The sequence below is a fragment of the Kogia breviceps genome, chromosome 4 (genome assembly GCF_026419965.1).
Source record: "Kogia breviceps isolate mKogBre1 chromosome 4, mKogBre1 haplotype 1, whole genome shotgun sequence".
Classification (NCBI taxonomy): domain Eukaryota; kingdom Metazoa; phylum Chordata; class Mammalia; order Artiodactyla; family Physeteridae; genus Kogia; species Kogia breviceps.
The window spans coordinates 174102833-174114635 of NC_081313.1; the positions used below are offsets into that span (position 1 = coordinate 174102833).

General features: G+C 58.6%; 2 protein-coding genes across 4 annotated transcripts in view; one reads left to right on the forward strand and one right to left on the reverse strand.

Moving 5' to 3' along the window:
• PKN1 (protein kinase N1) overlaps nucleotides 1-7470 on the forward strand; it is a 24444-nt gene extending 16974 nt beyond the window's left edge. For both annotated transcript variants that reach the window (XM_059059749.2, XM_067032688.1), the window contains exons 10-22: nucleotides 1265-1340; nucleotides 1423-1564; nucleotides 1654-1747; nucleotides 3468-3547; nucleotides 3623-3698; nucleotides 3798-3889; nucleotides 5330-5506; nucleotides 5668-5730; nucleotides 5860-5936; nucleotides 6137-6279; nucleotides 6546-6653; nucleotides 6742-6822; nucleotides 7201-7470. In XM_059059749.2, the coding sequence (XP_058915732.1) occupies nucleotides 1265-1340; nucleotides 1423-1564; nucleotides 1654-1747; nucleotides 3468-3547; nucleotides 3623-3698; nucleotides 3798-3889; nucleotides 5330-5506; nucleotides 5668-5730; nucleotides 5860-5936; nucleotides 6137-6279; nucleotides 6546-6653; nucleotides 6742-6822; nucleotides 7201-7404 (1413 nt within the window). In that variant the 3' untranslated portion in view covers nucleotides 7405-7470. The remainder of the gene's footprint in view (nucleotides 1-1264; nucleotides 1341-1422; nucleotides 1565-1653; nucleotides 1748-3467; nucleotides 3548-3622; nucleotides 3699-3797; nucleotides 3890-5329; nucleotides 5507-5667; nucleotides 5731-5859; nucleotides 5937-6136; nucleotides 6280-6545; nucleotides 6654-6741; nucleotides 6823-7200) is intronic.
• On the reverse strand, nucleotides 6799-11092 carry PTGER1 (prostaglandin E receptor 1). 2 transcript variants are annotated; one of them, XM_067032689.1, is made up of 3 exons: nucleotides 10983-11092; nucleotides 9013-9992; nucleotides 6799-8410 (listed from the first exon to the last, which is right to left on the reverse strand). In XM_067032689.1, the coding sequence occupies exons 2-3, from the start codon at nucleotides 9970-9972 to the stop codon at nucleotides 8144-8146; spliced, it is 1227 nt and encodes a 408-aa protein (XP_066888790.1). In that variant the 5' UTR covers nucleotides 9973-9992; nucleotides 10983-11092; the 3' UTR covers nucleotides 6799-8143. The 2 variants fall into 2 exon arrangements, with proteins under 2 accessions (XP_066888790.1, XP_066888791.1); XM_067032690.1 differs by lacking the exon at nucleotides 10983-11092 and having other exon boundaries at nucleotides 9013-9998.
• Between the last annotated feature and the right edge of the window lie 711 nt (nucleotides 11093-11803).

Consider the following 11803-nt stretch of genomic DNA (forward strand, 5'->3'; position numbering starts at 1 on the left):
TAATTAATTCTGTTTTCGGGAGTGGGATAAATATCAAGTGAGTCATTGGGTTCAAGTGAGTTTAAAGATTAACCTGAAAGAAGCTTTTCCTTGGTTGCCAGAGACCAAATATATATTACTCTAAGTTTTCACTAAAAAGTGCTTTCAAAATTAAAAAACATTAGTAAATTTTCACTAATTCGCAACATGTTTTTTCTTGAAAAAGTATCTAGAAAAATTCTTAGAATATTCAAGGGCTATTTTACTATCCAGGTGGAAATTCTTATGTGATCTCATAATCGAGGACTCCTGAAGGAAAGGAGCAGAGAAGGGCAGACTTCAGATGGTAGGGCCACGAAATTATTCTTCTATTAGGAAGACTGTCCAAAACCCAAGTGGACAGTAGAGGTGGCTGGCCCCGGGGACAAGTTCTGAGGCAGTGCTTCTTGCCTTCAAGGTTTACTTACAACATTCTCTTTTGTTCTCCCCAAAGCACCAGCCTGTAGGACTTTCTGCAGCTTTGTTGTCAGTGAGCCTGCAATAGTTGAGTTCTGTTGTAGGTAGAAATGTTCTATATCTGTGTCATCCAATAGAGTAGCCGCTAGCCAGTTGAAGTGTGGCTAGTGTGACTGAGGAACTGACATTTTCATTTTACTTAATTGAAATAGCCACATGTGGCTAGAGGTGACCAGATTGGAAACCCATAAAGTCACACAGTCCTGTGACTTCAGCACCTTCTAGAAGATGCGTTGGAGTCGGGAGAATTCAACTAGACCAGTGGTTTCCCCACATGGGTGGGTGCCAGCATCACCTGGAGGGCTTGCTGAAACACAGACTTCTGGGCTCCACCACCGGGGTTTCTGATTCAGTGGGTCCAGGCTGGGGTGGCGGTGCTGAGAATCTGCATTTCCAGCAGGTTCCCAGATGACGCTTCTGCTGCTGGTCTGGGACCACACTTGGGGAATCGGGACACTAGGTGAAGTGTGGGACCTGTTTGCTGGAGTTGTATGTACATCTCATTGGATCAGACCCACTCCGCGCCCCTGGAGGAGGGCCTGCTTGCCTCCTTCTTGCTTTTCCAAGATGGCACTTCAGGAGGTGGTCCTGTTGAAGGATGGATTGGCTTTATGACCCCTTAATACGATGCATAGTACTCTGTGGTTGGACGCAATGCCACAGCGATCAGAACCCCCGAAACATGGGCGTGCACACCTCTGATCCTAAGGGCTTCCCCACCAAGCTGCCTGGAGGTGGGTGAGGGTCCTCACGCCAGCCCCTCCCTCAGGTCACCTTCCGCAACCCTGTCATTGAGAGGATACCGCGGCTCCGACGGCAGAAGAAGATCTTCTCCAAGCAGCAAGGTGAGGGGATGGGCTGGGGCAGGGGAGAGACCAGGGGTCCCAGGAGTGTCACAGAGGGTGACACCTGCCCCCGTCTCCCCAGGGAAGGCATTTCAGCGCGCTAGGCAGATGAACATCGACGTCGCCACCTGGGTGCGGCTGCTTCGCAGGCTCATCCCCAATGCCACTGCCACAGGCACCTTCAGCCCCGGGGCTTCTCCAGGACCCGAGGCTCGGTCCACAGGGTAAGGAGGGAGGGCCCCGGGGTTCCGGCTGCCTCTGGTTGCTTCCCGGAATGCTAGGTCTTAGATGCACCCTCTTCCCTTTGCTGCAGCGACATATCTGTGGAGAAGCTGAACCTCGGGGTTGACTTGGACAGCTCACCCCAGAAGAGCCCTCTGGGTCCTCCCTCCAGCCCATCAAGTCTGGTGAGCTTCCCCCCTGGCGTGGGCAGTGTTAGGGGACCTCTACTGCCACTCAAGGCCCAGAGATCGCCAGGAGCTTCCCTGGTCACATAGCACACCTCTGCCAGAACCGGGGTCCTGTTCTCTATCCCGGATAAAAACATGAGCTTGGGAGCCAGGCCACCTGGGTCCCATCCCTGCCCTGCTGCCTCCTAGGCAGCCTCCTGTGTGACTCACGCCAAGCAGCTTCACCTCTCTGTGTTTAGTCCACTGCCCTGTAAAACGATCACATTTAAAACTCATGTCAATGACAGAAGTCCAGTTAGTGGTTTTCTGTGGGCGGGGGGTTATTGATAGGAGGGGGGGACACAGGAGAGCCCGGCAAAGAGGATAAAAATGTTCTGCATCTTGATCTAGGTCAGAGGTCAGCACGCTTTTTCCGGAAAGGGCCATATAGTCAGTATTTTCAGCTTTGTGGGCCAGAAGGTCACAGTGATGACTAGTCAATACAGCTCTCGTAGAAAGCAGCCACACCTGATAACAGGCAGACGTGAAGGGGTGTTTCTGTGCGCCAGGAAGCCTTACTGAACGTCTGTCACTTTCATGGATCATGAACTGTTATTCTTCTTTTGATTTTTTTCCCCCCAACCCTTTAAAAACGTAAAAATCATTCTTAGTTTACAGACTGTACAAAACGAGTTTACCAGCCCTTGGTCTAGGCGACGGGCATCTGGGTAGATACGTATGCAAGGGCTCTTTTCATTGCCCACCTTGTTGCGTGCATTTTATACCTCATTTTCTAAAAAAAATGGAAACAATAATATATGCTTCATGGCATTAAATTAAAACGAGATGCCTCATTAAATTAGATGAGTTTGTCAAAAAAAAAATACAAAAGTTGAATAACATTGAATGCTGGGGAGGATGCAGGAAAACAGCACGTGAATCACTACATCTCCTTTGGAGGGCACAGCTGGCTGAGTTTAAAAAATGGGCATTATCTTGACCTAGAAGTTCCACTCCTGGACATCTATGATGGACATTCACACACGTCCACCAAAATGCTTGAATGGCATAAAACACATCTAGAAAGGTACCCGTGAAATCGTTAACAGCAGCTGGCTCTGGGGAGGGCAGCTGGGGCAGGAGAGGACTGTGTTTCCTATTGTGCACCTGTTTGCACTGATTGAATCGTTAGAACTGTCTCTATAGTGGAGAATGATGGACCAGTAGGTTAACTTTTCCCACTTAAGTTATTAATTTTGATTCTTCTCAAAGTTATGTATGCATATGATGTAAAGCATTAGGCCACTCCATGGGACTAATGCCAATAAAGGGAATAGGTAGATAAATGATAAAATACAGCATAGAATGTGCTGGGAAGAAAAATAAAGCAGAGAAAGCGGACAGGGAGTGTTGGAGCTTCTGTTAAGTTATTTAATATGGCGGTCAGCTGGCCACCTTCGGAGGTGACATTTGAATAAAGGCCTGAAGCAGGTGAGGGGAGGAACAGTGCAGGTGCTGGGAAAAGAGAGTTCCTGGTGGAGAGAACAGCCCCGTGCAAAGGTCCTGGGGTGGAAACAGGCCTGGTGTGTTCAGGGCACAGTGAACGGAACAGTGTGGCTGAAGGGGGATTGAGTGAGGAGGGGAGGGGGGGGAGAGGTGAGGTCAGATTGGTGACGGGAACCTTGGTGGCTATTGTGGTTATGGGTTATTGTACTCTGACCTCCTCTGTCTGCCACAGACGTCTCTGATCCAGGAAACCACCACTGCTCCTGAGCTGCCTTCGGAGACCCAGGAGATCCCAGGCCCCACCCTGTGCAGGTGACACCCCTCCCCTGGCCACCACCCACCACCCCTGCCCACTGTCCCTTCCCCACCAGCCTTCTCTTTCCACAGCCCTCTGAGGAAGTCACCCCTGACCCTCGAGGATTTCCAGTTCCTGGCGGTGCTGGGCCGGGGTCACTTTGGGAAGGTGAGGCGGGGGGCAAGGAGTTGGGGGTCTGGGGGGGGGTCCAGACCTCCAGGTCCTTGGACTGGCCACTAAGGCCACCCCTACCCACTGTGGTTCCAGGTGCTGCTCTCCGAATTCCGGCCCAGCGGGGAGCTGTTTGCCATCAAGGCTTTGAAGAAAGGGGACATTGTGGCCCGAGACGAGGTGGAGAGGTGGGGACCCTGCTCAGGCCCTCTGAGAACTTTGGTCTTCTGGAAAATGGGAGACAGGGCAGTCCCCTCCTTGGAGCTGCTGTGAGAGTGATTCATAACAGTCACTTGTACTTATTGAACTAGTATTGGACCGGCCAAAAAGTTCGTTCGGGCTTTTCTGTAATACAGAGAAACCCGAACGAACTTTTGGGCCACCCCAATACTTACAATAGTAACGACGCCTGGAAGGCGCCCACCGCGTGCTTTACATTTAGTAACGAATTCCTCACAACAGCTCTAAGAGGTAAGTACTGTTACTGTCCCCGTTCTGCTGATGGCACAGAGAGGTTGAGCAAATTGCCCCGGGTCACATAGCCAGTAAGCAGCAGGTCTGGGATTTGAACTTCGGGACTCGAGTTCTGAAGCCTGTGCTATTATTGGTGCCATTGTACTGCCTCTGCTTTGGGGTCAGGACCCTGAGTTCAGATCCTACCTCTGCTACAGGTGTGCCTAGAAACCTTAGGGAGTTCATTTCCCCCTTCTGAACCTCAGGCTCCCCTGCTAGAAAAGGGGAGTAATGATGCCTTTCTTGCAGGGTTGCCGGGTGGAACGAGTGAGAGGAGGACTAGAGCATTCTGCACCGTGCCTGGCCCCCTGTAGATACCTGAGATTGTCCCCAATCTTCTTGACATCCTTTCATTAACCGGGAACCCAATTTAGGCTTAAGCAAATACAGGAGTTTATTGCTCTGCATCAGAAGAGTCCAGGGGTGGCCTACCTTCAGGCATAGGTGCTCAATTGATATCTCTCACTTCTGTTTCTGTCTGTGTGGGCTTTGCTTGCAGTCCCCTCACAGGGACAGAGCTGCCCCCAACCCTAGCGGTTTAAGGCTCATCTGCAAACTTCAGCTCTTCTTCCATTTTTTGTTTTGCGGTATGCGGGCCTCTCACTGTTGTGGCCTCTCCCGTTGCGGAGCACAGGCTCCGGACGCGCAGGCTCAGCGGCCATGGCTCACGGGCTTAGTTGCTCCGCGGCATGTGGGATCTTCCCGGACCAGGGCACGAACCCGTGTCCCCTGCATCGGCAGGCAGATTCTCAACCACTGCGCCACCAGGGAAGCCCTCTTCTTCCTTAATAATTCCAGCAGAACTCCTGAGATTGAGCCCCGTTGGCTTGGCTTGCCCTTTTGTGAGCCAATTCCTGGCCAGGGAGATGGCGTGCTCCAAAGGGAAGTAACAGTCCCTCTGGTGGTTTCCCAAAGGGAAGTTGTTACTAGGACCGTGGATGGATGCTGGGTGCCTGGTTAGCATGTTCCGAAGCATCAAGCAACCTGCCCAAGTGTGCACAGCCGTGCAAGGCCCTTGACAAACATCTGATGATTGAGGACTCTAGGGGGTGGGTGAGTCGGTGGTAGGGAGCTGCTGTGGTCTCTGACCCCTGCCCCACCCCCATCCTGCCCAGCCTGATGTGTGAGAAGCGGATCTTGGCGGCTGTGACCAGCGCGGGACACCCCTTTCTGGTGAACCTGTTTGGCTGTTTCCAGACGCCAGAGCACGTGTGCTTCGTGATGGAGTACTCGGCTGGCGGGGACCTGATGCTGCACATCCACAGTGATGTGTTCTCGGAGCCCCGCGCTGTGTGAGCCTAGTGCCCCTCCCCACACCTCCACCCACAGGCCCTGCCTCCCCCCAGCTCCTGGAGTTATGGGGTAATGGGGGGCTTTTGAGGATGTGGGAGCCTTATGTGACCCTTTACCTTTCCTGGAAGCCCAGCTCCCTCACACCAGCCTCTCTCTGCAGCTTTTATTCGGCCTGTGTGGTGCTGGGGCTGCAGTTTCTCCATGAACACAAGATTGTCTACAGGTGTGTGTGTGCGCGCGCGCGCGTATACCCGTGCATGCGTGCTCTGCCCACTGGGGGACCCTGAGGCTTCAGGCAGGACCCGGAGTCCCACTCATCCCTCTTTACGTCCTCCCATCCCCTCCGCCACAGGGACCTGAAGTTGGACAATTTGCTCCTGGACACCGAGGGCTATGTCAAGATTGCAGACTTTGGCCTCTGCAAGGAGGGTGATGAGGGGCGGGACTGGGGTCTGAGGGGCTGGCCTCTGGGGTTTAGACAGAGAGGGGAGGGAGTGGAGTCCTCAGCCCTACCTGGGTTATCCCCGACCCTGGTCCTGGGACAGGGCTGGCTGTCTGGACCACCCCATGCTGGGCTGGGCTAGAGCTGTGACCTCCCCCATAACCTCACATGGCCCTGCTGCCCCCAGGGATGGGCTATGGGGACCGGACCAGCACTTTCTGCGGGACCCCGGAGTTCCTGGCACCTGAGGTGCTGACAGACACATCGTACACTCGGGCGGTGGACTGGTGGGGGCTGGGCGTGCTGCTGTATGAGATGCTGGTTGGTGAGGTGAGGCCCCAGGCCGCTCTGCCCTGCCTGTCCCTGGTAACCTGTGTATGCCCGGTGGCGGAGAGGGGGGTCAGAATTGGCCTCCACTATGTGCTGTCTGATTGAGGACAGGTGGCTTTGCCTCCCTAGCCTCGGTTTCTGCATCTGTAAATTGGGGTACTTACCCTCCCAAGTGAGCCTTGTAAAAGTGCAAGGGGAGCCCAGGGTGGAGCTGGGTGTGGTGTGGCCAGAGGGGCCTAATTCACCCTGGCTCTTCTTGTCCCCAGTCCCCGTTCCCAGGGGACGACGAGGAGGAGGTATTTGACAGCATCGTCAACGATGAGGTTCGCTACCCCCGCTTCCTGTCAGCTGAAGCCATCGGCATCATGCGCAGGGTGAGGACCCCCCCCAACTTAGGGTGGGCCAGGGGAGTGGCTCTGGGACTAGGAAGGGGAACACTGACACAGAACTCCCTCCCCCCAGCTGCTGCGGAGGAATCCAGAGCGGAGGCTGGGATCCAGCGAGAGGGATGCAGAGGATGTGAAAAAACAGCCTTTCTTCAGGGTGAAGTCCCCCACTCCCAGGACCCAGTCATCCCCCCCCCACCCAAGACCTAGTGGCTTCACCTCCAACACTGTCACCTCCCCTTGACACCTGCCTTCCTTTCCTTCCCCCTCCCTTACCCTCACTGGCCCTCCTACACCCATATCCACTCCAGGCTGGCCTGGAGGGGAGCACTGCCCTGTGTATGAGCCCAGGCCCTTCCCCCCACTCATACGGTGATCCTTCCTGAGCCCCCAGGCCCGCCACTTTCCCTCCCTCTATCTTGTGACTCTGTGTTGATCCCCACAGATCCAAGGCCAGACAGGGTGCAAGGAGCAAACCCCTCCTGCGCTCTGCTCTGAGCCTCCCCTGCTGACCTCTCCCTTCTCTGCCCTGCAGACACTGGGCTGGGATGCCCTGCTGGCCCGGCGCCTACCGCCGCCTTTCGTACCCACGCTGGCCGGCCGCACTGATGTCAGCAACTTCGACGAGGAATTCACAGGGGAGGCCCCCACGCTGAGCCCTCCCCGCGACGCTCGGCCCCTCACGGCCACAGAGCAGGCGGCTTTCCGGGACTTCGACTTTGTGGCCGGGGGCTGCTAGCCCCCTCCCCCACTTCTGCCCCCATCGAGCTGTCAGTTTTTAAAAAGGCCTTTGGGATTTGCTCTATCCGTGCATCCTCCGTTGTTCGTTCTTGTGCACAGTAATGGGGTTGGGGGGCGTGCTTGGAGGTGGGGAGATTTGGGAGGGGATGTGATGGGTGGCCGGCGGCGTAGGGAGTGATGGGGAGAGACCCTGGATTATGGTAGGGGATCGTTTGAAGGGGGCCAAGGGATGGTGGAGGCTCGGGGCTGTTATGGTGGGGAGCATGGGCAGGCCGCCATGGGAGGGGGCTCGGAGCTGTGTTGAGGGACTTCAGGGGTTAGAGGCTGGTGATGGGGCGTAGTTTGGGGGGTAGGGACTTGGGGTTGTATGGGGGAGCTCAGGGCCACAGTGAGCAAATGGTTGCCGGTGTCACTCATAACGGCAGCAGGGGCGAAAAGCGGCCCCCAACCCTCCCACCCTGCTCCGTCCCCGCCCCAAGACCGCGGCCGCGGCGTTGTGCGCATGCTCTTGCGACTCCGGTTGTGCGTCTCTGCGCCCCCGCGTGGCTAGTCCCGGAACTGCACACCCCGGAAGCGTACACAGCACCTCTGCCGCCCCCGCGCGGCCGCGAGGGTGCTGCAGCCCCGACGGGACGCACCGCCCTGGGCTGGTCCGCAAAAAAGTTTTATTCCCCGAAGTCTCCGAGCTGCGGACCAGAGGCCGGCCCCGGGTGGTCTGGCTTAGCCGCCGGGCGCGCCTAGAAGTGACTGAGGCCACTCTGCCGGGAGCTGCGCAGCGAGTTGGCCTCCCAAGCGCTCCTCATTAGGCCCAGCTCCCTGGGGCTGCCCTTGGCATCTGCCCTTGAAGGCAGGAGGCGAAGCAGTTGGTGAAGCACAGCCCGGCGCAGCAAGATGTACACCCAGGGGTCCAGAATCTGGTTCCACGAGGCGAGGCGCACGGCCAAAAACAGCGGCTGCTGCAGGGAGCTGGAGCCCCAGCCTGCGATGGCCAGCACCACCAACACCTGTGGGAGAAGACAGTGTGAGCGGTGGGTGGTCTAAGAAAAGGGAACCGGCGAAGGGTAGGGCCGAGATGGATGGGAGAGTGTCTGGAAGGTAAGGAGGCTGTGAGGATGGACGGAACGTCACGGGGAGGGTAAATGGGAATCTAATTGGGAAGGAGCTGTGGAGAGAGGGGAGAAGATGTGGGGGCCTTAGAGAGCGTGGCAGAAGCAAAGGCCTTCAGTGGGTGTGTGCTTGGGCAAGAAAGAAGTCCCAGGTATCCCAAAGGACAGGGGACTGAAAGGGAGAAGAGAAAAGGGGTGGTGATGGTGGAAGGAAGCTAGGGAATGAAAGCACTTAGGTGGGTGGGGTTGGAGGGGAACCTTGCCTGGGTCGGGTGAACTACAAAGACCCCAGGAAGGAGTAAGATAAGGGGACTGGGAGGAGGAGTGGGACGTCAGAGGGAGAGGGCAAAGGGTGGACTCTGGCAGGTGGGGCATCGAGGGGGCAGTGCCCTGGCTGGGTCAGGGAGAGAGGACCCAGGTATCCCAGGATGGAGAAGGGTGGGAGAGGTCACAGAGGGCGTGGGAAGGAGCAGGGTTGGAGGGGCATGTGCGCCCCTCACCAGCAGGGGGCTCCAGCAGATGCACGACACCACCATGATGCCTACGAGCTGGCCCACCATCTCCACATCGTGGGCACGGGCTCGCCGCGCAGAGCCACGGCCCAGGGAGCCGCCAGGGGCGGCGGAGGCCGAAGCGACGGACGAGGCGGACGAGGCGGACGAGGCGGAGGCCGGGCGGGGTCCGCGCCTTCCCCAGTGACGGCGGCTGTCGGGGCCTCCAGCCGGGAAGTGCCGTCGAGAGCTTCGGCGCCAGCGGGCGCGCAGCAGGGCAAGGCCGCTGAGAGTGTTGCACACGAGCGCGGCGAGCAGCGAGGCCAAGCCGAGGCCGGCGAAAAGGCCGGCGAGCAACGACTGGCGCCAGCCTCCCGCCGGGCCCAGACCTATGAAGCACCACGTACCCGGGTACTGCAGCTCGTAGCGGCCCACGCGCGCCACTGGCAGCAGCGCCACGGTCAAGGCCACGGCGGCCAGCGCGGCCAATGCCAACCGCGCGCGGGCCACCGAGACGCCGGCTGCGTGCAGCAGCGGCCGCGTGACGCCCACGCAGCGCTCCACTGCCATGCCGCAGCCCAGCAACAGCGGGCACAGGCCGAAAAAGACCATGCATCCGCCCAGGAAGTGGCAGGCGCCGCCGGCCGGCGGGCGCCCCGCCGCGTACAGGCGCAGCACCAGCGCACCCGGGATCACGTGGCCCGCCAGGTCGGTGACCAGCAGGCTGGCGACGAACAGCAGGAAGGTGGCTGCCGAGCGGCGGCGCCGCAGACGGCCCGCGGCCTGCGCCAGCAGTGCCAGCGCCAGCACGTTGGACACGGCGCCCAGCGTCATGGAGAAGATGGGCAGCGCGGGCGACGCGCCCGCCAGGTCCGACAGCGGTCCGGCGGACGCGTTGGAGGCCCCGGGTGCTGTACACGTGGTCGCCTCGCCCACCAGGCTCAGGTTGAGGTGCCCGAAAGGGCTCATGCCAGGTGCCGGGGGTGGGGCTGGGGAGAGTAGAGGAGGGGAAGGTGAGGTTCCACCATTAGCCTGGGACCAGCTGGTGGTCCCATCTCAGATCATCAGGACCCATTTGACCCCATGGAGTTCTTCTATGGATCCTCTGTCCAGGGCAACTCCAAATGACTCTGGCTGCCCCATTCCTGATCCACTCCTTCTCCTCTCCCTCTTCCCAGCCCATCTCTTGCTCCAGGCCTCAGTGTGCCCTCATTGCCCTGTCCACCAGGGTCACCTGGCTTCAGCCTCACCTGTCTGTGACCCCACCTCTGGGCCTTACCCACCCACTTCTGACACCCACCTCCCATTTTGACAGCCAGTTTCTGGCCCCCGGCCCCATCTGATAACCACTGACCCATTTCCGATCCCAGGGCACCATCTGACCCCACTGCCCCATCTTTGACCATCACTATGTCACCTTTACTCCAGCCCCACCCTCGATGTTCTCAGCCCCACCTCTGCCACCTTGGGCACATCTCTTGCCACCACACTGTCTCTTTCCCCAGGGCCACATCCCTGTCCCCACAGCTCCATCCCTGTTCCCATAAACCCATCTCTGTCCCCTTGGCCACATGTCTGTCCACACAGCCCTGTCCCTGTCTCCAGAGCCCCATCCTTGCCCCCCACACTCCCATCTCTGAGCCCCATCGCTGTCTCTCACCCACGCCCTACCTCTGCCCACTGCTGCCTCACCCTGGATGCCTACAGTTCCGCTTCTGCCAGCTCCATGTCCCTGCCCCAGAGGCCTCAAGGCTGACCCGTCACCGCCCATTCCTTGATAGCCCCTGGTGAGGGCTGAGAGGTCAGAACTGCCTGCTAGGTCAGATGGGAAGGGAGGCTGGACAGACAGTAAGATCAACAGGGACAGAGAGATGGGCTGAGAGTCAAGGAACACAGGAAGGACAGGCTGGGGGAACCATGACCCCATCCTTTCATGCCTTTTTCCCCCACTGGGGATCCTCGTGCCCCAGCCTTCTTACCCGGAGCTGCCTGGGACGCAGGGTCCCCATCGCCTGCCGCTTGGTCCCTGCTGCCCCGCTGCACCGGCTGCCTTGCTGCGCCCTAGCCTGCTGCGCCTGAGCTCTCCGACAGGCCGCTCCCTCCCTCCCTCCCTCCCTCCCCGGGCGGCTCCGCGCTCCCAGCCTCCTCCCGTTGCCCGCTCCAGCCTCCAGGGGCCGTTCCACCCAGCACACGCCTTCAGGGGACCTGCGGTGACAGAGACCCCCTTTTTGTACTCCTGGCAATGGTCATGGGCCGCTCCAGGCCCCAGCTCCCCTCATGAGTCAGGGGGGCTCTGGGAAGCTGGCCTGCCCCCCGTGACCCGCTCCCCCTGGTGGGGCGGGAGCAGCCCCATTCCCTCCCGGGCGTGGGCCTCTCGCCTGCCTCATTAATAAAGCGGATAAAATCTAAACACTGGAAAACTTGAGTGTCGCCCAGGGCAGGCTGGGGCGGCTTCGTGGTGCCACTACCCCCACCGGGGCTGCAAGGTTGGAGGGCTAGCCCTGCGTGGGGACAGCAGCACCCCCTTGCCCTGCCAGAGCCTTCATGGGTGTTGGGTGGGTGGCGGTGGGCAGTGCCCTGGGTGGACCAGCTTGGGTCATGCCCAGCCTGACCAGGAGACACGCCCGTTATTTACACAGGGGCTTAAAGCCTAGGCAAGGGCTGCAGCAAGTCAGACTCTGGGAGGGAAGAGAGAGGAGGCTGAAGGCGCGCAGGGGAACCAGGAAGATCGGTGACCCGTGGACTATCTCCTAGATCGTCCCAAGCCACGGACAGCCACACCTGTGGGCACACAGCTGCA

Excerpts from the sequence above, each read along its gene's own strand:
- PTGER1 (XM_067032689.1), bottom strand. The coding sequence starts at position 9,972 with ATGAGCCCTTTCGGGCACCTCAACCTGAGCCTGGTGGGCGAGGCGACC. Across the intron at positions 8,411-9,012 it reads TCTGCTGGAGCCCCCTGCTG|GTGTTGGTGGTGCTGGCCAT; the intron begins GTGAGGGGCGCA and ends CTTCTCCCACAG.